Here is a 24426-nt window from a genome sequence, read left to right on the forward strand (position 1 = left end):
TTTTGGTTTTTCTCCGGTACTGGGAACCGAACTCACGACCTTGCGCTTGCGAGGCAGGCGCTTTTGCCGCTGAGCTAAATCCCCAGCCCCCTCAATTTTATTTTTAATTGTGGAAGTGTTCTCTAAGCATTTAAGGAAATATAATGATATATTTTTTGGGTCTTCTTAAAAACTGATAAACTGGTAATCCCAGCACTCAGAAGGCTGAGGCAGGCGGATCACCGTGAGCTCTGAGGACAGGCTGGGCTACAAAGTGAGTTTAAGGGCAGCCTGAACTCTACAGTGAAACCTTGTCTTAAAACCTTGTCAAAAAATTCCCCCAAAACCAAAACCAAAACACTCCCTGCAAAAAACCCCAACCAACCAACAAACAAAAAACCCTGATAAATTGTTTTTCTTATGTGTAGAGTTGGAAATTACTGTCATTTTAAGATCATGGAATTCCTTATAAATCTGGCAGACGTTTCTGCTCCTTAACCTGCTCTGGGAAGATGGCTGTGCACAAATACCTTGAACTGTAGCACATATCCAGGCTTCAGGGTCAAATCTCGAGTTACTGCAAACCGATCTCCATCGGATTTTCCAAACACCATGGCCGAGGGCGTGGCAGCGCAGAAGGTTTCATTTTTACCCACGCCTTCATTAGCCAGCATCAACCACACACTCATTTGATTCATAGGGTAATCAAAAGCGGGCTTCTCATAAAAGTTCTAATAGAAATGATAGAAATAAGGTAGGAGAGCAATTAGACAGCTTTGAAAGCAAGAAAGGCATTTTCAGTTTATGACATGAGCCATTTGCATTTCTAGTAAAATACAGAAGAATTTATAGATTAACTTCTTTTAACATTTTGTCCTGATGATTTCATAACCAAAACCTTTAGCGCACTCTGTCTAATCACTTTATAAAACACTAAAATTTTGCTTGATGACTTAGCCAGACTTTACAGTCTTTTTGCATCTAAGTAACCTGGGAACTACTGGCCTAGAGAAGTAACAGAAAATTAAGTACAAAAACTTAAATTTATATTACACAATTCAGTGTCACACACTAACTACTTCAGGAAGGTAACAGTTCTTTGTCTCACCCACTTTTACAATCCTCTGCTCCTTGGAGTTCTAGCATTGCAGGTTTACCTGGGGCAGGGTGGGATTGACAACAGGGATAACCTGTTTCTGCTTCTCGGACAGAATAATGATGTCATCGACTGCCCATTGGTCGTAGTCCTCCCCGGAGAACACAGGCTGCCACCAGCGGAACCTGGTGCACGAGGTCTTAGCAGCAGCTGGAAGCTCCAGGTAGACAAATCTGCATAAAAGCAAATCACTGCAGTTGGGAAAGGAAAAGCTGTGCATTTCTGCGCAGCTGATGAAATAACAAGGGAAGCAACAGAGAAAGTTTAGTTCTGTTGGATCATTTGACATTTTTAAAGTTTTTAAGTTTGGACTGACAAGAGGTTAGATGTTATAAGAAAGCTGAGTTCAGTCATGTTTATTTCATTTGGAATTGTATCTTTTGGAGAAGACAGAAAAATATTTCAACTAACTTTGATCCACCAAGTTCTTTGGATTACTATAACAACGGTCATAACTTTTTAAAGGAATATCAAGAAAAAACAATTCATCTGCATGTTAATACAACAAAATAGCATTTTAAAAAATTTCCAAAGGAATTCTTACTCATTGTGGGAAAATATAAATATGCATTAAAGATGAAACATGACCCACCTTACTCTACTGCACTGAGGTGTGTAATTTACTGTATAGGTGAGGTTGTATGTATAATTTGGTGTCCTACACTTTAAAACTTTACATTGCATCACAAGCAAATTCTCACGTCAGTATTCTCGAGATCATTTTAATGTCTATGTAATTTTCATTGCATACTCATGCAATTATTTATTTCAACTTTTCCTATAATAATTCTCTGGTGAAATTCCTTATGCATACAACTTGATACCTCAGTTTATTTATTTATATAAGAGTATAAAGATGATATTACTAGGTTAAATAAAATGGTCACGTTTAAGACTCTCGATTTTTCTAAGTTGTTTCTGGAAGGGTTATAGCAGTTTTTTACATCACGTCTCACTGTTCCCCTGTGGCGAGAACAAGAAGTGTTACAATTAGAAAATGTTATCTTGATTGTTAAAAGTGGTATCTCTTTAATGCAAGTTGAGTATTATTCATATTTTATTGAACATCTGCGCTTCCTTAAACTTACATGTCCCTTTTATGCACGGTTCCATTGGGATCTTAGTGCTTTTATTGATAATTTATATAAACTCTTACAGGAATATGGATTCATTATTTCTCATGTTGGCTGCAAATATATTTCTCAGTTTGTTTTCTTTATGTCCTTTTTGTAATTTTATAGGTATATGTAATTTTATATTTGCATGTAGTGTATTTCTATGTAAACAGCCCTTTCCTTTGTGAAATGCTCCACTGAATTTATACTGTTTAGATCTTTTCCCAAGTTCAGATAGTAACCTAGTAAGTGTTTCCATCTGAAATAAATCCTTAACAATTTTTGGTGATATCAAGTGACAATCTAAACAAATATTTCCCAAGTGGCTACTCATATTTTTATATCACCACCTGATTAAGTAATCATTTATTTCATTAATAGGTAATATATTTTTTTCATATATACAGTAAGTTCTTATGTCATAAACTAAGGTATCTTTTTATTACAGCTTCCAGTTTTCCCACACAGGGACATTGTATTATTTCCCATTTACACGCTCTCTTCTATTTTTTTATTTTCAAAAATTTTTATTTTACTTGCTCTCTTTTATATCTCTGGAAGAAAACTTAAAATTCTGTAGTTTCTTCATAGACATTCTCAGTATTGTCTTTTAAAGTTATTTCTTATATTTACTTATTCATTTGCACCACGAATGGGAGTTTGCCCCCATACTTCCAGCTCAGAGTTTCTTAACCATTTTAGTATCACAGAAATCTGAGAGAATCTGGTGAATGTTTTTGGCTTTTTACAAATATTTCCATAAGTAAAATACATTGCACAATATTTGAGATGGAGTTTGGAGAAGCTGTTAAATGTTTGTTTATGTAGTTTTCTAGTCACTTCACTGTACTCCTAACTCTTTCCAGATTAATAATTATAGTACTAGGAAAAATAACTTGCATCATTGCAGATCATTGTTCAGAGCAGCTTGGCACCCTTACTGATTCCCTTTACTGTACTGGTCTCGGGCCCTCACTAGGGGCCATCTCCCGCCCAGCATTTGCGAGCTCTTTTTGGATGTTGTGTCGCTGATTTCACCCAGTTCCCTCTCCCGGCTTCTGCCTCACCCATCTGATGTCTTTCCTTCCTCCAGAAGAAATGTGTTTTCATATCTGCGTGTGTTATATTATGGAAAATTACATCACCTTTAAGAGACCTAATATTTTAAAACAATAAACTTATCCACCTTCAGTTTATGAAACAGTTATATTTTAGGGAGCATGTTCAAAATATATTCAACTTGTAAGAACTGCACCTGTATATTCCTCAATAGTAATTTCTCTCAATATAAAAAAATTCAGTTGCAATGTACAAAATAGGAGCAATATTAATATATTTAAGCTTAATAATTATTGGTGGTCAACATATAAAGAATTCTGTCTTTGTATTAAAGTGGAAATGTTGATTATATAAAGAAACACTGTCAAAGTGATAACTTTAATGGTATTTATATAATGGTATTTATATAAAAATACAAACAGAATTTCAAAATGCTGCATAATTGCAAAGAACTAAATTTAAATACACACAAATACACTGATTGCCTACTGCAGATATTATCATTAAACATGAATCATTTCACTGAATACTTTAGTAGTTGCATGGAACATTTTCTTATATATATTCCTCATCTATCAAAATATAGACAGGGACAAGCCAGTGAAAAACTTTAGAAATCTGATATGTAGAGACTTATTCATATACTTTTTCAGATTAGATTTGGGCATAGCCATGTAAGAACTTTTAACCAAAAAAATTCATCTTGCTGTTAAATCTAACAGTGGAGCATATTCTCTCTATATTTAAAAGAAAAACAAAATCTTCAAATGGAAAATGGGTTTGGGCCAACTTTGTATCGCAGAGTTTCTTTCGGGAAGCAGCAGCAGCCAATCAACCTTGCTTTTCTGCTAGTCAAAGTTGTTTTTCCTCCAAAATCTTAACAAATTCAAACACAAATGCAAATGATTTCTGTCCAATCACTTAAATGAAACGAAATCTTTATACATTGGGCTGCCTCATGTTAAATATTTATGAATTTGTCTATTTTTGCAACTGTCAACATTTTAGAAACAGCTCAACAACAACATAATCTTTCCCATCCCCAGAACGCACGGGCAGACGCACCAGGCGGGAGGTTACCTGGGTTTGTCGAAGTCGGAGAAGTACATCTCCACCAGCAGGTGCCACTGGATGCCGCCATTGTTGCTGTACTGGAGGAGGACGCCCTCCTCCCTGCTGTCGGGCTTGTTGCACGCTGCGCTGTCTCCGCCTATCTGGATGTAGAACTGCACAAAGTCCACCCAGGAGGTATCCAGGTCCCAGCTCACCAGCTGCCTTTTCCCAGCCTTTCCAGAGGACAGAAGAAGCAGCATCAGTCATCTGCAAGCTCTTTGGCATTTTGCTCTTTAGTTTCAAATTCACACGAGCATGTTGGCACCATGTGGAGGAGATTTGTCCCCAATTTTTGGTAATAGGAGCAGCTGGAGCCACTTATCAGTTTCTGCTCTTGATATGTGTTTTGGTTACTTTTTTCTCATTGCTGGCTCCAAGGCAGAGTGGCACAAGGCAGAGGGCAACCGTTCATGGTGGCAGAAGGTAGTCAAAGCAACAAGAGCAAAAGGGAGGAGTGGCAGAGAAGAGCAAGCCTGTTCCCCTCCCTTATATTGTAAGCAGGCTACCCCCACCCAGGGGGCATGTAGCGCTCACATAATCTCCATGCCCTCCTCTTGCACAGGTTCAGGATGAATACAAAGTAAGCACCCTGGCTCCATGTTGAGTCACATAGTTAACCTTCTAAACTTCTCAAATTGACACAATGAGCAACATCCCAGAAGGGTAAGGGCATGTACTTCTCACCCCAAGATGCAGAACTGCTGAGTCACTTAGCCAAACCTCTAGACTCCTCAGGTTGACACAACGTATCAACCATAACAGCATGGTAACTGTTCCTTGGCTCAATCTTTTCTTCATTGATTTTCATGACTTAGTTATAAGACCCCATGAGAATTTCTCACGATATCAAAGGCTACTTGAAAAATTTTTAAAAAATAAAGCGAAATTGATTTTAATGAAAACATTTCCAATCTTTGCTTTGTAAATCTCCACCGGGCAGAGTAATGGAGAAGAAAGACCATATACTTTGAAGTCAGCCGGTGCTGTGTCTGAATCTCAGCCCGTGATCCATACTGTTTGCTGGCTATGTGACCTTTGTGAGATTTTCTGTTCCTCAAAGAGAGAATATGCGTAGTAACACCTTCCTCATTGAGCCTTGTGACCACTAGTGAAATAACGTATGACAGGTCAGTTGCCTAGCACATTGTATACCTGCCTAAAGGAGCAGCTCTGGTCCTCCTCTCCCGTGGGAATTAAAGTGAAACGGGGAGCATGGAAAGTCCTGGACACAATGAGGGTATTTCAGTCTCTCAGGCTCCTGGTTCGTCTGTCCATTTCTTACTCTCCAATGCAGAGCTTGTGAAGGATCATTTAAATAAGCTTTGTATAATCACCTGTCTCTTTATGTCTCGAAAGTGTTAACTTTTCTCAAATCCTATAACTTGCTTCCTTTACTTGGTACACCCGATGCATGAGGTGTTAGATGTACATGGTTAAAGGGGTCATCATTCTTGCTGTGTGTAAATGGTTTCATGCTAAGGGGACTGAAAGAACATTCGCTTATGAGACTCCTCCACCTAAACACATTCAGCCAAAGCAAATCCACGGACTTCTCTGAGCTGGTCTCAGAGAGCTCACAAGGAGTTCAATTAGAAGTTGGCTAGGAAAACTGAGATAGTGTACACAGTTTAGCAAGACCCTTGTATTTATAATGTGAACCCTACTCTAATCTGCTAAATTCATTTAGAAAGGGTTTCAGTTATTAGGAGTCATAGGGGAAATATTTGGAGCTAATTAAAAGCGTACACTGCTATTAATAGACATAAAAGCCAATTAAGACATTCCAAAGTAAACAAGCATGTTCACAAAAATGAGAACTCAAGTTAATTCTGAAACAGGAACCCATTCTTTGAAAGTTTCAATTTTAACTATGTATGTGAGGACATTTTATAAGTAATGTACATTTTCAACTTGTTATACATGCTTTCATTTATTACTGTTGATTTGAAATATCACAAGTGAGAAACACCAGAGAGACCCTTGCACTCAGAGACCCATACCTCAAGCTCACTGTGGGAGAAATGATTTTTAGATGAAGAAGAATCTAGCAGGTTAATTTGAATCTAGCAAAGTCTGTGAAAAACTTGGCATGTGGAAGTGAGCCACAAGGATAAACAGCTAGGATGAGTAGAATTATCAAATCCAATTATCACAATTAGCTCGTTGGAAGGATGGTTCCGCTGTGAAATGCACAGAACAGGCTTCTTTTTCTAAGACAGAGGTTTGGAAAGCGTTTTGAAGCATTTTTGTAAACGGTGGAAACTACCACACAAATGCTTAGTTTGGCACTGAAAGTGTTTTTTCCTAGAGAATAGCACAAATAATCTTCTTTTGTTTGGTGACCTGAAACGCTGAACATTGTGTTAAAGGAAGAAAAAAAGAAAAGGGAAATGGCTTGTGACAAAGTTTTTGTCAAAATTTAGAATTTGATGTAACAGATGATTTGAAGTTTCCCTGTGAAACTACAGTCAATGGATTTGTGTGTAGTGTGTATGTAGTTTGTGTGTGTGTGTGTGTATGTGTGTGTGTGTGTGTGTGTGTGTGTTGGAGTAAAAGGTTAAGCATCTCCTCATTACTGGAATGTGAAAATTACCCACAACTTGCCCTCAAGTTCTAGATTAAAATGGCTTACTACTTCAAGGATTTAGTAAAAATAAACCACATCTAACAGAAATGCTTTCAGGATGTAGAACTTTATAACAACAAAACCTCCAAAAAATTAATTTTTCCTTAATCAAAATGCTGCTACAAACAAAGAATGCTGTTATATTTAAGAGTAGTCATTTCTTTAGAATTTCTTTTTGCTTTCCAATTTTCTTAACTTCATTTATTCATCCATTCCTTTCTTCAGCAATTAATTGTACCAGGTGGAAGAGCTTGTGTTACAAAAGCAACCGTGAAGGGAGTTCATAGGCTTGTGGCAGAGGCGGTATTACACATAAGGGATGCAGACCACATCCTAATTACTTGTTAAGCCCCCTTTGGCAATACAGTCAGTTCCTAATTCTTCCACCTGTTTAGTATTAAGAGTATTTATTGATTCAGAAACGCCTGATGCATGGCATGCATTTCAAAGCTGATCCTTTTATCTAGAATTCAGCTCAGTGGGACGCTGCATTTCGCTAGGTACTGTAAAGATATACATAAAATATATCTGTAAAAGAGAGAGGAATTCTGAGAACAGATACAAGTACAGTTTGCTGTAGCTCTTGAGAGCTTCACGGACACAGCTGAAAGGTTTATCTGCCCGTAGAGAAGATGGAAGGTGAGAAAGCAGAGGGGGCGGGGGAAGCTGGTAGAATCTTGGGTGAGGAGGACGAGCTGAACTCCTTGGTGGAGCAGACACTGGTGTTTGAAAAACAAATACAAGTTATACAAAAATACAGGAATATTGGAGACCATCCTGAACATTTGTGAAAGGCAAGCGATGAGACGGAAGTACCTTCATAGATCAGTTAATCTAGGGTGGTGAGCAAAAACCTGTTGGGTTATTGCGTGTTCTCCACTTCAGAAGTATTGCACCTCTCTGCCAAACTATGCCGTTCCTCCCCGGACACTGAGATTGCTAAAGTGAAACTTTTCTGTCCCCACCCCAACTCCTCAGGTTTCCTTTAGAGCTCTGTGACTGTGGGTCTGCTTTCATGGTGATGGCAAATACAGTCTACCCTCCCGCAGAAAGTTCTGTGGGTATTTCTGGGTACTGAGATCTCTGAAGCCAGGTCCATTCAAGCCCGGCTTAAGTTTTTATTGCAGAGACCCAGTTTCCTGCCTTTTGGTTTAAAGTGGCTTTCCCCACTAGAACTAAACAGATCTGAATAAATTTATTTTGAAATAATGATTTTAAGTTAATGGCAGGGAATATTATATATACATGTGGTGATAGCAGTTTGAAGCTTACTCTCATAAAATAGAATTATGACACTAGCATTTATTGTGCTCCTTGTATGTACCCAACATTATCCTTGGTTCTTTACCTGCATTAATATAATTATTATTCTCAACATCCCACTTTATAGACAAGAAAATGGACACACATGGAGATGTTATATCTTTGTCAGATGAACCAATAAATGAGTTTCGGAATACAGACACAAAACCCAGGGAGTCTGACTCCAGAGACTGTCTTGAATTAAGTAAAAGGAGCACTGATAGAGAACCCAGACCCTTAACATATTTAAAATCTGTGTGCATGCATGTACGCATACCCTGATCAGGGTGTTTGATTACATATTTGAGAAGGATTCATTATCTTATTGTAAAATCAATGCTTATGACAAGCAAAGACTATTTCTCCCCAATTATATAGCATATCCAGATCTACAAAAAGTATATTGATCACGTATTGACTCTATCTCTAACAGTCACTATCGGGGGCCTTCAATGTCAGTACATGGGAAATCCTACTAAGTGGAATCCATTCTGGATTTTCTGTTATTTTTTTGTCCTGTTTGCTTGCTGATTCTTTGTTCTGCACCTGTAGCACAACAAAACCTGTACCTATTTTTGCACTTGCATAAATTATTTTTTCTTGGAATTCTGCCCAAATACAGTCTGCAATATATATCAGCCCTATGGTACACCACCCACCCCTGTCTGCTTGTTACATGACGTAAAGTGGGACATTTCCAATTGCACTAGAATCAGTGGCTGTAGTCCCTTTTGCAAAGAAGGGTGTTAAATCCTCCACATTCTAAAAGAGCTGCCAGTAATTCAGGTTAGACATATTCCTCAGGTTGAAGGTAGAACCTCCCTCTAATCCTTCTGAAGACTAAATAAGGAGATAAACTGGAGCAGAATGGAAAGGAACGTCCTGCTTACACTGTAGGGAAGAGGAGATGGAGGTGCCTCCCTCTGTCCTGCCCTACCCAAGCAATAGGAGCTGAGGGTGATTCAAGAGACTCAGTCTCCGTGATCCTGCCGGGACAGGTCAGGCCCAGTTAGCATTTGCCAATCTGCCTGCCCAAATCCGGTGCCACCCCATGGGAAGTTGAAGGCTGCAATGAAAACTTTCAGGCAGAGTCCTGCACATCAGCAAATGCCACCAGCAGTCACCACAGAATCAGAGTAGGACCTGAGCTGTCTGTCACCATGGGAAGCTGGCCAGCGCCCTGTACACCCTGACCTTAGCATCATTCCTCCACCCTCCAATCTTATTCCCGAGACTAACGGATGGACAGGTTTAATAAATACTTATGGAAGTACCTTCTAAGGTCAGGGACTGTTCTACATGATTGGCAAATACTAACTCATTTAATCTACATAGTGATTAGATTTCTTATTGCCTAGTGATTTCTTATTGCCCCCTCTTTATAGCTGATACAGCTAAGTTATAAGTTATAATCCAACAGTATTGGATTACATAGTCTGGCTCCAGAATCGCTGTCCTCAATGCCTGAATCCACCAATCCCACCCTGCTCATTGCTCATCCCAGGGCTGCATATTTCCAGCTTTCCAAAGCCCAGGGTGAGAAGAGACCAGGAGCCTGCTTCACTCAAAGACCTCGGGACACAAACCTACCAGCCGCTGGAGGGAAGCAAAGCAGCGGGTTCTAAATTAAGAGCAAGAGGGGTAGGAATTTTATGCTGGCCTAACCTGGATTTGTATGAATCCCAAACAAAAAGGACACTACAAGAGTGGGCCAAGATGTAGTGGGGGGACAGATGTCACACATCCGGCTCAAAAGCAGGGAATCCAGGGAACGGTCAAACCATTTCCTTCCATACCAGTGCACGTAGAGCTGTCACATGGACCAATCACACATTACCTGGCCAGTGTTCTGACATCCAGCCAGCTCTGGGTCATACCTTGCTGAAGTACAGAGACGATCCCGAAGAGATGACCCCACATCCTTGTTCTGGCTTTACAATTTCTCCCCCAATAACTTCTTGCCAGTCAGACTCCCAACCATTCTGGTTCTCAAAATCGGACATAATCGTGGAAGGAAGCGCAGCTTCTGGGAGGCAGTCAGTTCCTTGGTATCCCTGGTCACACCTAAGGGAGAACAAGGCCGAAGAACCAAGGGAGGAGCTCGTTTGCAAGGCTGTGGCTGTCCCACCCGAGACGTTTCCCGTGTCCTGCTTTTCCCCAGCACTCATCCTTCACTGCAGAATTTTCCGTACAGTGTATTCTGTGTGTATGGTGTGGTACCAACAACCTTCAGTTTTTCACACTTCCTAAATGGACAGAACCCTTTCTTATCAGATAAAGTGACATAAAGGCAGAAGTCAGGCATCAAGGAAGAAGCAAAAAGGACAGGCATGCGTGCTCATGGGGAGCAAAGGATAGCGGGATTTTCCCATAGCCTCAAAAAAGTCACACACTGATCCAACACGTAACCCTGACCACCTTTCATAGTTCCTCTTCCTGATTAAATGACGTCTCTTTAGAGTCTGACGTACTGCAGTGTGCTCCCCCCTCATTGCATCAGTGGTAACCGCCTCTCGCTGTGTGCACAGCCTTGAGTTCTGGTAAGGTGCTGCGGGAGAACTTTAAGAGTGTCCACAGAGAAATGGGAAATGTTAGCAAGGACCTTTTAAATAAACTCTGAAATTGAAACCCAGGAGATCTCGTCTTGAGATTCAGAATATATAGCTCGATACTTACTTACTTTATTTATTTATTTATTTTTGGTTTTTGTTTTTTTTTTTTTTTTTTGGTTTTTCTCTGGTACCGGGAACCGAACTCATGACCTTGCACTTGCCAGGCAGGCGCTTTGCCGCTGAGCTAAATCCCCAGCCCCCTCGATACTTATTTTAATGTGACAATATCTTATACACTGAAAGTAGGAACAGAGAGGCGGTGTGTGGTCCTTTGGCTATGTTGTTAGGTGTCATCTAGCCCCTGACTCAGGACAGGCTCTGTGGCCCGCCCACAGACACAAATCCCAGGGGCAAGGGATGGACTGCCCTCTGTGGAGCACCGACCTGCACATGCCGTGGTCGCACGAGCCGTGGCCGCTGCACATGTTGGGGCACTGCTGCCCGATGTAAATGCTGTCTAGTGCCCACTCGTCCTGGGCTGTGTAGTAGCTCTGGCTCCAGCGGAAGCGGGTGGCACTGGACCTAGAAGTGAGGGACAGCAATGTAAAGTGTGTCGCGTGGTTCTACAGAGTGCCAGAGTTCGACATCTGTGAGAGAACTACGTCTCTGGACCTTGTACTCAGCTGCCCATCATTTTTATTTAGTTTAATTTCTCTTAATTATGGTACAGTTCAACAATCCTATCAAGATGAAGGCTAAAAAGAAATCTGGCTTTATTTGATACAATTCAAGCTTAGTTCACTTGAGACATTTTAAAACACAAGTTATCAGTAGTTTGGGCTGTTGCTCAGAGATTTGAAGCTAGAAAAAGAAAAGTAAACAGGAACATGTAAAAAAAATAAAGATATCAACTAAATTGAGCTTGTTTTTTGCAGTTGAAAATGTAAGATGTTTACCTAAGAGTAATATATTTCTTACAATGAACACATCAATAGCTGTTGGAAAACTTTTAATTAGCTCTTAATATAAAAGAATAAACTTGGGAGGTATTATTTTAGGATTGAGGGGATATACTATATTGTACTATAACATGAATAGGACCATCTGGATGTTAAATTCTGCTTGTTTCTGTAATATTAACTTCCTTGAGTTATATGGGTAAGTGGATCTTAAGTGGATAAGAAAACTGAAACAATCCACACACAAAGAAAAATGTTGGGGACCTTAATTCAATGAAACCAGGTACAAAGTCCAAGTAAAAGAATATTTTGGGAGCAATGTCAAGAAGGCTTCCAGCCACTGACTACTGTATAACATTCTTTTAAAATAATAGTATATTTTTCACCATTAGGTATTTTCAGGGACTGTGGTTAGTTCTTTTTAGTCTAAGTGCTAAACAAAATAATACACACTCAAGGGGAATTTGCAGAATTACTGTGGATAACTCAATTCCATTGATTAAACCACTCCCAAGTATGCTACCTACAGACATATTTGATCTTAACGGTTCTGAATGACCCGTGAAATTCTTCTGCATCAGTTGCACAGGTTAAGCACTCCCTAAGTACATAACAGACAGTTAAAATCCAGACCATGTTTCATTGTTTATTTTACCAGTGATCTGTTGCTAACAGTTTGCATTTTCAACCTAACCTTAGTATAGTAATTCCAGGACTCGCTCATCTACATACAATCCACAGGTTTGCTTGTATATCTGAGCTCGTCATGGATATACAGAGGGACATATACAGCCCCTCTTTTAGGATAACATATTTATGTTTGTAATGAATTGGCCACCACCCATTAAGAAATGGTTTTTTAGAAGAGCCTGCCTTAGAGCACAGAGCCCTATAGAATAGAAGTACATGAAGTATATGCACCATTTTCATCATGAAAGGAAGAGTTGACCCCACTTTTAAAAGATTAATTACAATCTGAGTGATACAGAGGTGATACACAGTGAACTCTTTTGGAGATAGAGATACTGGATCTTTGTCTAAATAGTTTACAGAGAAAAGGAATAAAGTAAGTGCTCAAAAAATAAATGAGTCAGCAAATGGGTAAACAGGTCAGGAAAGGGCAGCCTGTTTCTCACATTAGAGGGTAACGGACTACGGAATGTACCAGTTTGTACAATTTATCAGCTCTGTGACCTTCAGTGAGAAATCAAAGCCTTCCAGGGCTTCTAGTTCCCTACCTCTCAACTAAAGGGTTTGGATAAACTAATTTCTAAGATCCCTTCCAGCTCCCAAGTATAATGATTCCTCTAGGGGTATGTTGACCAAGGTGACAGCTTATTTCCTTTATATTTAGATCCCTTCATAAAACCTATGGTATACATTACTTTGAGGTTTTGTTACCTCCAGTATTAAAATGCTAGATTTCCTGGTTTCTTTATGCTTTTAACAGTCTCGCGCAGACACGGCCCAATTTTTTCTAAGTAAATTAACCCTCACACACCTTTTATGATCTCTGGGAAAAAGGTATTTACTTCCTTAAGATAAAAAGCGAAAAGTGGACTCTTCCATCTAAATCCAACCTGCAGTTTAGTGTGCTGATAGGGGAAACAGGTTGAATATTGTTTTAATTTTTGGTGAGAAAAAGAAATTAGCTGTGTGAGCAAACTCCAGGTGGCCACTCGTGGGAAGACAAGGTGTGATCGCACTGATTTGCAGCTGCATGGTTGCTAAATATCGCCCTCAAGATAAATATTTAATTTGCCAATTCTTTCTCTCTCTCAACTAAGTAATCTAAGAAGATCTTGTACATTTTGGACTGAACAGAAAGAACTGCTGTGTGGGTCGTGACATGACGCTGAGTTGGATTTAGAACCCAAACTCTATGGATTCTCCAATGCAACAATACTTGAGTCTTTATTTGATGTCTCCCCCATATAAACTTCAAGGCTGAAATAAAATGGCAATGAGGCATTTCCTGATACGTTACCCTAGGAATCAAGGTAAATGAAAACTGAGTAAATTGTCTTTTCCACTTTTAGAGTTCCTGTAATTATGTTTACCCATTATTCCAAAGCTCATTCAGTCATTAGGTGTTGATTTGTTTGTGAAGTCAACAACTGACAGCTGTTCAGGTCTCATTAGGCCCTGTTCTTATGTAAATATCTCTCATAAAAACAAAATTAATTTTCACGGGGTAACAAATGTTCAGTTCATATACACTGAACAGGTGTATACATTTGAAATTTCCACTCTAAGTCATTCCATCCAGCACATTTTCCAAAGGTAACAGATCTTTGATAATACAAGGACTACATTAGAAAGGACTCATATGCATTCAGTTCGTATGTGTGTATGTTTGAATCAAACAGCAGAACAAAGATTTGGCCAAAGAAATAATACTGCCTTAAACTGAAATGCACTCCTTTCCTTCAATGGAATACTATTTCTGAAAGTTTGAAATGAACATTCTTGAGTATTAAGAATTCCAAGGAGAATAAATGTAGTAGAACCTTTAAGCATTATAGATCCCAAAACTGGTTACAGAAATCACTATTAACTGAATACTATTTTTTTTTAATTTTAAAGAGAGTAGTAAATGAGAAACAAACAAATAGAATAGTAGCAGCATACCAGTATCACGAGTATGGACTGGTGAAACCACTGTGGAAATCAATTTGGAGATTCCTAACAAAACTAGGATTGAAAGTCCCACTTTATCCAGCTATTCCCCTTCTGGGTATTTGTCCAGAAGAATTTAAGACATCATACCACAGCGATATATGTACAACCATGTTTAGAGCAGCACAATTTGTTCTAGCTAAATCTTGGAAACAACCCAGATGCCCATCCACTGAGGAATGGATAAAAAAGATGTGGTATTTTTATACAATGGAGTATTACTCAGCTATTAAAAAAGATAATCTCAAGGTTTTTGAAGGTAAATGGATGCAACTAGAGACCACACTCATAAGTGAAATAAATAGGACCCAGATGGGTGAACACTATTTTTTAAATTGTATCAATAACGTTTAGTTTAAATACTAGTCAGTAGAAATGCTAAAGTAATTATCCTAATGGGCCATGTTTTTAGAAATATTCTCACTTTATTTTTCCAGGGCTTTGAAGGAAATTGAGAGAAACAAAATTACATTATTTATTACATGGGACTAAAAACAAATACTCAAAAGAATGAGTAGATTTTCTTGTTTGCAAAATGAGATATATTGATTTAGCTAATGGAGGCACATTGCATTAAAGCTACATTTATTTTCTCAACATTCAACGAGCATGACTCCTAGATGGCAGGTTCTATGTTTGATCTACAGTTTAAGGATTAATGTATTTTTTAAAATTAGCATTGATGAGAATTAACTTTTCTAACCATACTAAAACTTTCAACTTCTTAGCATCATGTTTTCAGCTAAAAAATAATAGTGTAATGTACAACTTGAGAGTAAAATAACTTGTATACAGTTTTGTGAAAAAGAAAATACTTTTTTGGGATATTCTTTTAAACTACAACAACTGAGAAAATAGTTCATAAAGTTTCTATGGATGAAAAGGCATCTCTAAAGCACATCAATATTATTTTACCATAATTTTGAAATCGTACCACACATTAATAGCAATTGGCAATTTTCATTTTTTTAACTTATTTTGTTCCATTTATTTATTCATTTATTTATTTATTGACAGGGTGCTATCATCAGACATTGCCCCAGGGTGGTTTCCAGCTCCTGGGTTCAAGAGTTCACGGATATGAGAGACTTTTTGACTCATTCTCTTGTGTTGGTGAGACTACGGGTATGTACTACCATGTTCAACTTACCAACTTTTTTTAAGAATGAGATAAATGTACTTAATTGTAAAATATTGAAAAAAACCCCTCAGTTACTTTGCACCCAGGATGACCAGTATTTCATTTTTTTGATGTGTTGTTTTGTATAAACCTTTACTGCTATACGCTTGAAATGTCATTGAAATTAAAGTCTTGATTATACTCTCAGCAGTAGATATAAACAAACAGAGCACTGTAGAAGGTAAAACCTTGTTATACAAAGCATCAATAGAATATCTAGGAAATGGCTTAAGGTTGTAGATAAAAAAGCTTGGTGGAAATCAAATTTCAAGCATTTTATTTCACCTGATATAATGACACATCCTTTAAAATAATCAGGGTACCATTCTCCCATAGCACAGTAATTCAATCTTCATTCAAAAGTGTAAGAATTATTCTAGGTTGTTATGTAAATTGTTTTTGTGTAGAGACAAACTCACATAAAATAATCTGAGAAGGGTTTATTTAGTAGTTTTCTCTTCAGAGGAGGAAAACTGAAAGGCAGATATCACAGAAAAATATAATACTTGTCTCTTTTATGTTTTGTCTTCTGTACACCTTCTAGAATCTTAGAATTCTAGGACTGTGGGAGGCCTTTAAGATTATCCAATTAAAACATTTCATTACATCCATAAAGAATTGGCCTTGAAAAGGTTGTATATAGTAAAGATCATGCGGTTAATTAAAAAGTGTCAGGACTATACTGAGAATTCAGGCCTTCTAATTTCCACTCACAGCTTTTTCTTTGGGCAAGTTCATCCTGACTCTGGGCTTTAAATTCTCTCCATTGCATCCAGTTCTTGAATTCTACCTCCTAATATTGGATTGGATTGATTGATCAACCTAAACAGCAACAATATAATGTCTGGGAAAAAATGATTATGCTTTTTATTTTCTTTCTTCCATATTATCAAATGTTTACTGAGACCTCTGCTTCCAGGAGAATGATTACTATTGTTACTGAAATAATGTGACTACAGAAAAAAGTGTATGTTAAGTTTTTGATATAAAACATAGGGCTTTGTAGCAAGGAGAAAAACTTGCAATCCATAATACTTGAATTTCTAGATTCTATATCATTCCTTTTTGGAGTCAAACCTAAAGGAGCTGGCCCATTAAGTTCTATAAAGAGAAAAGTTTATGAAGAAGGATGGTCAGAAGTTACAACAAGGGGAAATCTAATTTTCATGTTTATTTATGTTACTTTATTTTATTCTTTAAAAGAGAATAAAAAATGATAAAAAAAACCATTATAAATGATACAGAATTTCACTAAATAAGATGATAGGAATTCAACAATGGTTATATTGCATATTGTTGTCTTTAGCTGTTCAGATTACCAGATATAAGCATGGTCAAAAAAAATTAAAAGGAAGAAAAAAATTTAAGCATTAACTGTTCCTTTCAATAGACCAGTAGAAGTTAGTAGTACAATTATCCCAGCTATCCTGTGTATATACATGTATATACATTTTTTCCCTTCCTTCTTTTTTTCTCCTTTTTCTCATCCCAGTTGCTCCTTCCCTTTCAGCAATTTCTATCCCTTTTGCAGTATCTATTGTACCTTTTGGATTTTATTTACTCTTTCTTTTCAAATATCCTTAGTGTGAAAGAAAGATATGGACTTTTGCACAGTGAAAAAAAAAAAAAAGAATAAATATCTTGCCATTGTTCTTAACTGATTTTCATATGCAAGTTATCTTAACAGAGACAGTAAAGGTCAAAGTGAAAACTGTATCTAAAAATGTCAATTCTTACCAAGTCTTCTGAGGAAGAGGTACTATGACTCTTCGCCACTGTGTGAACTCACTGGCATGGTAAATACTTGCTGATGTAAATTCCTGGCAACTTGGCATACTTGGAAGGCATTCCTGAAAGAGAGTTAGCCAAAAAATCAAACTCAGCTTTGTTTCCTCAAGGGAAATAGGCTGGCCCACTCACCACAAGTGCAAAACACCTTAGAGAAATCTAATACAATAATCCTAATATTGGTGATACGGATGTAATCCATGACTTTTCCTTCAGCAAAGCTAGAACATTTGGGAAATAACTATAAATGAGAAGCCATAATGGAATTAAAAATCTACCAATTCTTACACATACAAACACAAATGGATTAGGATTCATTTTTGACCTGTTATAACATTAGGATTTCGTAAAATTATTCTATTAATGCAGTTTCAGGAATGTATTTATAGCAGTGCCAGATTATTAATGTATACATGAAAAAATAAATTTTATTCCAAGAGACTGGATCTATATTTCTTTTTGTATCTAAAGTCAAGAGATAACACATTCTTTATATAGTCTATCTACAAATAAAGAGACCTAGAAAAGGAAAAGATGAAGACACTGTAGGGAAAGAAGAACATGTTTACATAGGAAGAGGAGCAAAGGAATAGAAGTCTCTAGTACTTAAATTATTACCTGTGGTAATGAACTGATTGTGTCAACTTGAGTAAGAAACACCCAACTAAACTGGATCAGCATGGTGTGGTGATGGGGTGTGGCTGAAGGGATTTACTGCAGACAGAAGACTCCTGAGTGTGAGTGGTACCAACCAATGGGCTTGCTGCTTGAATTGAATAAAAAGGGAAAGGAAGAAGGGAGGCTGCCTTTGTTTCTTTGGGGAGCGCCAGTCTTTACCTTCACCTTGGACATCATCTCCTGGTTCAAGTGCAGACACTTCAGCCTCCCATCGCAGATCCTTTGGCCTCCTGCTACAGACTCACATGTGACACTGCAGTGGGCTCCAGGCCTTCAACTGGATCCTTCAGATCTCCAGCACACAGACAGCCCTTTTGCACTTCTCCACACCTGACTCTGTGGGTGGCCATTGTAAGCCTATCTTGTCTATTCTTATATATTTGTATACCTTGCATTAAATCTATTCTTTGGTAAGTACTGACTGGTATAATACTATTTATGTTTTTAATTTCCAAATACATCTTTGATATCTAACAGTGTACAATGTGATATCTATTCAATCCTTTATGTCAATTTATTTTTCTTTATGTCAGTTTTAAATTACAAATAACAATGTTTCTTTTCAACCAAACATAAACCTTAAAGTTGCAATCACTTTATGTAAAAAGGAAGAAGTTACTGATCATAGGCTTTAGAAACAATATACTTACTTCTTGGACAAGATGCCAGGTGAGGCCATGGTTGGTTGAGTACTCTAATTTCACCTGGTTGTCCATGTGTGGAGTGTATTTCTGGCCACATCCCATCACCAAACTGAACTGAATCATGTAGGACGCCCCTATTTGCATGGACTGCGTTTCCACATAGCGCATACTTGAGGCCAGTTTAGAGTCTCCTGTAAAACTGAACGACACAGAGGAGGGAATCAGAAAATTCCAAACAGTAGTGTATCTGAGAAAAATGCAGCTCTTCACTTTGTACTGTGTGCCAAAATAATTTCATTGCATGAAATTATTTAAACCTTGCCAAGTTGTGGAATGGATTTCAGCCAATCTAATAAATGAGATTTAAAACAATCTATCAAAGAAGTAACTTAAAAAAAGTTAATACCCATAGTTGTCAAATGTATCTGAAATTGGGTATTCTTTTATCACTCTCATTAATCTCGTCTCCTGGAATCTATTGTAAGGAAATAATTTTAAATTCAGAGACAATTTTATAAACATGATAAATATTATAGGATTAGTTATAATAGTAATTGGTAGAAATCTCACGTCAAAAAAGGAGGAATAGAAGGCTTAAGTAATATTGTTCATGTTTCAAATATTCATGAAGATAATATAATTAGATTAGACATATATTATGAAATAAATGTCAAAAATATGCACAAAATGATGCATAAAGAATATTGACCAGAATATTTACCATGGCTACTTTTAGTGGTGGGAAATTCAACAGTTTCCAAATTTTGTTTGTGCTTTTCTTATTTTCCAAAGAGTTTTTAATGCTCGTGCATTAATTACTGAAAACATCTAATGTGGTTTTAATTGTTGTATCTTCAGTCAGTCAAATTTAGATGTTTTACTGTGTCCCAATTGAGCCCTATGTAATCATAACTGTAAACTATCTGAAGGTAGGTAAAATTATTTTCTTACAGAAAATTTCTCGAAGAATTTGTAATTTCTCAGAGAAGAGTAAAATATGGGTACATGTGTACTACAGTTACACTGGTCAATGTAAATATTTTGTGGATGAACTGCACTACGGTTTGTCCACTCCAGCGCCCAATTCTGCCATTCCGAAGCAGGCCCAGCACCACTGTTCAGCAGTAACTTCTAGTAATCAGAGGGTGTAGCTACTGCAGTACTTTGTGAAATCTTTGATGCATTTAATATACTTTCTTAACTTTCTTTTGTGGAATCAACAAAAGACAGAATACTATGATTTGCTTTTTGCAGAGATTAAGATGTTATTCAAAAATGGAATATTGTCCATATATGGGGTCACAATGGACTTAAATTCAGGGTTATACAAGGTAAGAATCTTTTCTCAACAATGAGTAATTACTGATTACTTTACAATGAGTAATTGTAGTTAAGATTTTATACTTGCACAATCACTAGAGAAAAACATCCTGACCTCTGCTTTTATATGATGTTCAATAAAAGGAAGGAAAAATCATATTCAGTACTCCTTGCTTTGTAAATTCCATTAAGAAATGACAAGGCTGGGGCCGCTGGCACATGCCTGTAATCCCAGCACTCAAGAGGCTGAAGCAGGAGGGTCACTGTGAGTTCAAGGCCAGCCTGAACCGCACAGTGAAACCCTGTCTCAGAAAAAACCAAAACAGATGCCACAAGGTATTTATAATTATTGACAACGGTGCCCATCATTTACTGAGTGTAGGCCGAGTCCTAAGACTGCGCTAGGCACAACATCCACATGACCATCCTCAGTCCCATGCCCACAGTAACTCTGCACAGCAGCCATGATTATTTCTTTTTAACGGAGGAAGAAATGGGGCCAGTAACGTTCAATGAGAAATCAGCCTCGCTGGACTTTTAAACCTCTGTATCAACACACTATCAGCTTACCTACCACCCTAAGATCAGGAAAGGAAAATATCTACAATTTTAAATAAAATTTGCTTATAGTTTATTTACAAATTGCCAACTTTCAGTTATTACATAATTGCACTGTAATATTAAAGACATAAAACCTTAATTGTGGCTGTGTGTTAGGGTACGTAGGATGCAATCTCAAATGTACACACAGCAGTACTTAGAAATAGGGCAAAGTAAAAGAAATCAGCATGGAACAAAAGTAGTGGTGAACCATACAGGCATGGATTCATATCATACATATCATTTCCATGGTATTTTAAAGTAGGCAAAGCAGGCTTTCCAAGAATTTTTTTTCCTCTGACAAACAAGTGCTGCTTTTACCTTTAAGGGTTAGTGCTCTTTCTAGCACCTTGTTAGGGGAAGGAGGCATCATTTAAACTGTTTTTGCCTGAAAGATGCACCATGCCTTCTGGGTGTCTTGAGAGAAAAATGCAGAGCACGGTCATAGAACAAGGTTGAAAGGTCGCAAGGTCGCAAGGTCACAAGGTTGCACCTGATTTGAAGCATGTGCGAGTGACCCAGAACCACTGAAAGCATCTCGCTTCCACCACTCAGTATACTCCAACCCCAACACTTCTGAAAGACTTTAAGATTATTTTTATCATCTTTCTCCTATAAATTCCTCCCTTCTGAGATGGTTTACTGCCCTCATAATTCTCTACACAAGCAGGAGCTTCTTTACAGAAGCTGCGCTTTACGCACACTGTCAGCACCTAAGCTTTGTGTGGGTCGAAGTTAATCGTGAACCTGGCTGAAGAACGGAAGTACACAAACCCGAGAAGCACACAGTGCTCCGACGATGGCAGATGTTTAAAGTGTCAACATAGCAAGAAAGAAACAGGGTTAGAATTGTACAAAATAACAAGTGAGCAAAATGACGGCAATTAAACAATGACAACAAAACTCTTGCCCGGCACTTATACCATCAACTGGTGGAATCAACTGGTGTTTCCTGTTTGGGCGGATCTTTTTGGGGCAGGTGAATCCGACTGCCAGTCACATCCTTTCTCCCTGGTCACCTTCCAGCAATGGGTCCAGAGCTGCCATGTGTCCAGCAATGAGTTCTCACCAATGAGACATACATGAAAGATGCTACCCAGGTTTGCTCATTTGGCTTTATGACCGTCTTTAAAAAGCGGTGATGTCATTGGCCGCCATGACTTTAGCCTGCTGTTCCTTGCGTCTTCCTTACTCTCCAGTGGTACTGAGCTCATCTTGTAGCCATAATGGAACGAGAGGGCACAGAATCCACCCTGCTGAGATTGTGGAGCAGACGGCAGAGAGCGTAGACCCCTGATGGCCTTGTTAAGGTGCACACCAGCCCTAGACTTTAGATCTATCCTAAGATTGCTTGTTAAAAATGACAAATAAGCCTCCTGACTGTTGTTTATGCCATGGTCAGCCCTTTCTTGTTTTTGTGGTAACCTGGACCTGATGCATTTCTACTACACCTGTCATGGTCCATCAAATTATGTGATGTCCGTCCTGATGCCCTAATCTGAGACAAAATAGCACAAAAAAGACACGGATGTCCGTGCATTACACTCCGGCCCCAAAACCTGACCGTCTCTGATTTGTTCAAAACTGGCAGCTGAAAGCCAGTGATGTGAGGTCAGCTGTTTCCTGCCTGAATGTTCACACTCAGCTGCGGCTTTGGGGCCAGAGAATTTCACACATTGCAATCCTTTAATTTACAGAATTGCTCCTCTTTGCTGCTTGCTGAAGTTAAGATATGTTTATAAAGGCAAAAATGAAGCTGAACTTCTATTCTGTTAAAAATTATAGGAATGGAAAAGAACCGGCTCACATCAGCATTTTTGGGAGAAATTCTGGAGACAGAATGCGTTGGGAATCAGGCTTAGCTTTATTCATGTTGACTTGCAAGGGAGCCTCAAAAATCAAGGAATAATCTTTAAAAGTTCCTGCATCTAATTACAAGATTTAAAGAGAGAAGGGGATATTTCTTTCCACTAGGACAAAACTATCTCTCCATCTCTCTGTATTTCTCCCTCCAAGAAGGCCAGGCATGCTCCTCTATGACCAGTCAAGTGGATAACACTCCAGCTTGCGTCTCTGTGGTTCTATACTTGGTCTGCAGTAAAGCTTCTTTGCACGCCCACCTGCCCTTGCTCAGTCTCAGGTATTGCCAAGAATCTGCTTTCTCAGCCAGGTAGGAACCTTATCTTACTCTTCTCTGGAGCCCAACAGACAGAAGCATGCCTGCATCTCACAGAGGCACACTGTGTGGGCACCGTGCTTTTCCAACAGCTGGATTATCTCATTTGACCTCTGAGTCCAGGCCATTTGGGAGACCTGCAGGGAACCCTTAATGCTGTGTGATGGGGACTTATACCATAGACATAGACATACTGATAGACACAGTTGCTAACAAGCCAGACTCTAGGTCTCCGATTTCTACTTTGAAGTCTTTCCTATTCTGTCATGCCGTGGAAAGCTCTTGGAGAATGTTTGTTAAATAAAATGAGCATACGAGTGAGGTTTCTCAACTGGGGAGCAGGCAGATTTTACAAAACTACAGCTACTTAAACGCTATAATGGACAGAGGCAAAGTTCTAAGGTGACCTTCCCTCTTCCCTTACATCACTTCCTCTTTCCTCTAGGGTCTCTCTTCTGTCTCCACAAAAAAGGTTCTTTTAAATAAAGGCAGATAGAGATAACCAAAACAAGTGGCAGAATACTCGGGCCACAGAATTCTTAAAAGCAAGAATGTCACACAGCCAAATCACCCAGGGACTGAACCATTTTTGACAAATCATCTCACCTTCTTAAGAGTAAATTGGTTAGAAAGTTAATATGGCTGAAATCTCATGATGAATATGGCACAAAAGAAGACACTGTATCAAGATTTACATTTCTTATAAATCTACGCAATCTTGTGTTATTTCCAAGAATCTCACAGAAAACAACAGCTTTGCAGAAATCTTTTCTAGGGAAACAAAAGAGCCGTACAATGGTATTTTTGTTTTGACACTATTCAGATGTTCTAGCCATTAGTAGGAGACGTGAATGAATCTGAGCCTCTCAGATGTCATCCTCTTTCGGGCTAAGTAACATCAACAAATCTTTACTAGATTTCACAGGAAAACTTGATGTTGTGGGATTAAAGACAAAATTTTTAACTTAGTTGTTGTTCTGTGATATTGTATTTCAAAACAGAATAATGCTACTTTAGTGAATTGTACAAATTTTACATTTATTAGAAAAAATAACCTGCGAATGTAGGAGAAGCATTCTTTAAAAAGTAAAAAATTCACAATCCCATTGTCTAGACATGACCATTGTTAATATTTTGATATACTTCTACACATTTTTTCTTATGCTTGCATATTTAAACACACTTTTTTATTTTAAAATTAATTTTGAAATAGCAAATCTGTTTCTCTGTGAAAAAATATGGCTAGATATTATCATTTTTAATGAATAAAGCCAATTTTTAAGTATGGAAAAATTTGGAAGTTACGTCCACTTTTTACTGTTATAAACAATGCTTCTATAATACATATCCTTGTGTAACTTGGTGCACTTGCCAAATTATTTCCTTAGAATAAATTCCTAGAAATGCTTGTTGTAAAATTTGAAAATGCCAGCCTTCCTCCAAAAGGAAGGCATCACGTTATATTTACCAGGAACATCAACAGTGACTGAGGTGACAGTT

At 38.1% G+C, this 24426-nt stretch overlaps 1 protein-coding gene across 2 annotated transcripts in view; it reads right to left on the bottom strand.

The window, feature by feature from the left end:
• The window catches only part of Reln (reelin), a 439528-nt gene that overhangs the window by 99788 nt on the left and 315314 nt on the right, over positions 1 to 24426 (bottom strand). For both annotated transcript variants that reach the window (XM_005377236.2, XM_005377235.2), the window contains exons 21-27: positions 18837 to 19029; positions 17458 to 17570; positions 11347 to 11484; positions 10228 to 10414; positions 4390 to 4595; positions 1137 to 1308; positions 510 to 710 (exon numbers count right to left, since the gene is read on the bottom strand). In XM_005377236.2, the coding sequence (XP_005377293.1) occupies positions 510 to 710; positions 1137 to 1308; positions 4390 to 4595; positions 10228 to 10414; positions 11347 to 11484; positions 17458 to 17570; positions 18837 to 19029 (1210 nt within the window). The remainder of the gene's footprint in view (positions 1 to 509; positions 711 to 1136; positions 1309 to 4389; positions 4596 to 10227; positions 10415 to 11346; positions 11485 to 17457; positions 17571 to 18836; positions 19030 to 24426) is intronic.

The sequence above is a fragment of the Chinchilla lanigera genome, unplaced genomic scaffold (genome assembly GCF_000276665.1).
Source record: "Chinchilla lanigera isolate Chin_1 unplaced genomic scaffold, ChiLan1.0 scaffold00009, whole genome shotgun sequence".
Taxonomy (NCBI): domain Eukaryota; kingdom Metazoa; phylum Chordata; class Mammalia; order Rodentia; family Chinchillidae; genus Chinchilla; species Chinchilla lanigera.